The sequence below is a fragment of the Frankliniella occidentalis genome, unplaced genomic scaffold (assembly GCF_000697945.3).
Source record: "Frankliniella occidentalis isolate FOCC.00 unplaced genomic scaffold, Focc_3.1 Scaffold90, whole genome shotgun sequence".
Taxonomy (NCBI): domain Eukaryota; kingdom Metazoa; phylum Arthropoda; class Insecta; order Thysanoptera; family Thripidae; genus Frankliniella; species Frankliniella occidentalis.
Genome location: NW_026267219.1, coordinates 168244 through 171310, shown reverse-complemented (window position 1 = coordinate 171310; position 3067 = coordinate 168244). Strand labels below are relative to the sequence as shown.

General features: G+C 63.1%; 1 protein-coding gene across 1 annotated transcript in view; it reads left to right on the top strand.

The window, feature by feature from the left end:
- Positions 1–825: 825 nt before the first annotated feature.
- LOC113204383 (LIM domain only protein 3-like) overlaps positions 826–3067 on the top strand; it is a gene marked incomplete at its 5' end in the record, with an annotated part of 28914 nt that continues 26672 nt past the window's right edge. The window contains 1 exon segment of the mRNA XM_026419560.2: positions 826–974. Coding sequence (XP_026275345.1) covers positions 932–974 — 43 coding nt within the window.

Here is a 3067-nt window from a genome sequence, read left to right as displayed (position 1 = left end):
AGCTGTAGCGGGGCAGCCCCCTCCCTCCAGACGAGGAACAAACGCTCCAGCAGCGCGGGCAGATTTGTTGTTGACAAAGGTCACCGAAGACCCAGCTGAGCCGGTAATGTATTCAAGCGGCCTGCGGGCCGGCGGAGGCCGGGGGGCGGCCGCGGACCTCCCCTCGGGTTGGGGCGGGGCGGGGCGGGCTGAAGTCACGTGGCGCTACTTGTCTTAGACGCCCTCCCCTCATCGTATCGTGACGAAAAGTAACAAGTAGGAAGCCGGGGAGCAGGGGTTGCTGGAGAGGACGATCGTACCGTCCACAACGTCGTAACTTCAACCACCCGCCACGTCTTTACTCACGGAGTGTTGGTGGAAGTGTTACCCTCTCGGTTACTACGTACACTACCCCCCACCCTGCCAAGACACTCAAGTTGTATTGTGTCACTCTTCAGCCTCCTGGATATTTCTCAACTGCGTTGTTACATTATCAAGATTGAGTGGGGGTAAAAGTGTTTCAACTCCAAGCTGGCAACTTGTTGTGTATACCGGGTGTTTCGGTGCACACGCCCTCGGTTCGGGAGGTTTCGCCTACTCCGCCGTCGGTGTCCGGTCACCACAAGTCATTCGACGACAAGTCGGTCGGCGGTACACAAGTTAGGAACCGCCCGAGCTCACAATGAAAGGCCTGAAAGTCAACTTTTCTCTCCCAATCCTCTAGTTGCTTGCGGCTACACTCGGCGCGGGCCCCTCCTCACCATCGCCGTCGAGAAGCTCGCCAGCCCGCCCTGATGATGTGACGAGGCCAGCACACCTCGCCGCCACCACCACCACCACCACCAGGACCACCTTCTCCTCCTCCTCCCCGGCGGCGCTGCTGCCGACACCAGCACCGCCCCGCCGCCGCTCCGCCCGGCTCCCGCTGAGCCCGAGTGGCAGGGCAATCCACATGATTGCTTCTGTAACTACCGTGACGCCACCGGAACAATTAGGTGAGTGCTTCTGTCAAGGATTCTGTCATGGGCCACCCTCTTTCTATCTGCCTGCCCCCTCCCCCTTTCTCTTCTTGTTCCCCTGCCCCCGACCTCCTCTTCTTCCACCCCCCCCCCACCCCTTGGCTTCCTGTATTAGCGCCAGCCACAGTATCACCCCCACCCCCCGGATCCCCCTGTGCTGCGGTACAATAAAGGACGTGGCTGGGGCTGATATGCACTCTGCCAGGGTGTGGAGACGGGTGCCACTGCAGGACAGTAGTTGCAGGACCGCAGGACCCCCCCCCCCCTGCAAACCTCTGTCGCGGAGGCCCTGCTGCTGCTGCTCTCACACCCCGCGTGCCGATATCCGAGCCTCGATAGACAGCGTGCGGAAAACCATAGCAGAGGGAATGAAAGCACTGCGCATCCAGGGACGCCCCCGTGACGCCCCCCATCCTCGCCCTCCTCCTCCTCCCCTCCCGGGGGCGTCACTGCATCTCCCGACCTCGATCCCTGTCTTTGCCCGTCACTCTCGCGGGAGAATTCCTTTCAGGAAATGAGCAGAGAAGCGAGAGGGGGAGGGGGGGGGGCTGGCCTTTGCAGTCGTGCTTCCCCGCCGGTCCCCACCGGACCCACCAGGCAAAGGCGAAGGGAGCATTGGGATTGGGCCTGGGCTGCCCCCCCGCACCCCTATTTCTTTTTTCGCTGCCGCCGTGTCGAGGGGGGAGGGGGGGGGGGAGCGGGTTGGAGGCGAGGAGCGTGGCCTATCCCATTTAGAGCCGCGTCATAAAATCGCCGTGAAAATGAAGGCGAGTGGCGCCGAGTAGCGTATCACCTGATTGGTCAGCGGGCTGTGTGTGTTTGTGTGTGTGGGTGTGTGTGTGTGCGTGTGCGTGCGTGTGTGCGGGGTGGGGGCGGCGCGCCGCGACAGGTCCCCGGGGTGCACTGCCGTCTGCCGCGCGCTGCAATTAGGAGAGAGTGTTTTTTGGCGAGAAACCATCTCAGTCATGTCGAGTCTCCGCCGGGCCGCGCTATGTCTCCGCCACGGGCCTATGAATAATACACACGCCTGGAGCTGCCTTTCCCGCGGCCAGCTTGCCTCTGCGGCCTCAGGCGGCCCCTGTGGCGTCCTCAGACCGCCCCTACGGCGTCCTCAAGCGGCCCCTACAGCGTCCTCAGGGGGCCTCCGCGGTTCGCGGGTGGCATCCGCTGCATCCTCAGGTAGCCCTACGGCGTCCTCAGGCAGCCTCTACAACGTCCTCAGGCGGCATCCACGGCGTCCTCAGGTAGACTGTACGGCGTCCTCGGGCAGCCGCCCTTTGAGGCGTCCTCAGGGCATCCATGGCGTCCTCAGGTGGCATCCATGACGTCCTCAGGCAGCCCCTGTGCAGTTCGTAAACCAGGTTGATGCACTGGCCGTTGCGCTTGTCCATTTTGTTGAAAGAAGCAGAATAGTGAAAACAATACACTGCGCCACACCGACACCGACCTAATCTTTCGGCACTCGTACGGCAGCGGAACCTCTATCTGACCTCTGCCAGTCAATGTCCGACTCTGTAGGGTCTTAATTGCGCCTCTGACACCTGTCCTGCCGCGGCGCTGCGATTCAGACTGCGCTCGCTTCTGCTCCTCACTCGTCCCCGCTCCCCCTACCCCTCCCCCGTCTTCCCTTTCCCTCGCCCCGATTCCCCCCCTCCCTCCGCGCCGCAGACCTGCACGCCCTCACATGAAGTATAGAGGAGGGCAATATCCTGATGGACTCTCACTATGGCCGTGCGGGGCCGCGGCGGGGCGCGGCGGGGCGCGGCTGGGGAGGTGAGCCGGTGTCACACGCCGTCTTGTAGGATGCTTTCTCGTACTTTATTCATGAAAGTGGGCTGAGAATCACTCGGTATGGTCTGAGTGGCAGCGCCGCGGCGCCGGGAGTAGCGGAGCTGTAGCGGAGTGGGGATAAGAGCGCGTTCTCCCCCGCGACCCCGCGAAGTGCTGCAACCGGCGTCCCGCACACCGTCCATCTAGCCATCTCTGGCCCTGTGCCCTCGCGGCGCCCTCCCCCGCCCTCGAGAAGAAGGGACATCCACTGGTCCACGCCAGGGTCCGCCCCCCGCCCC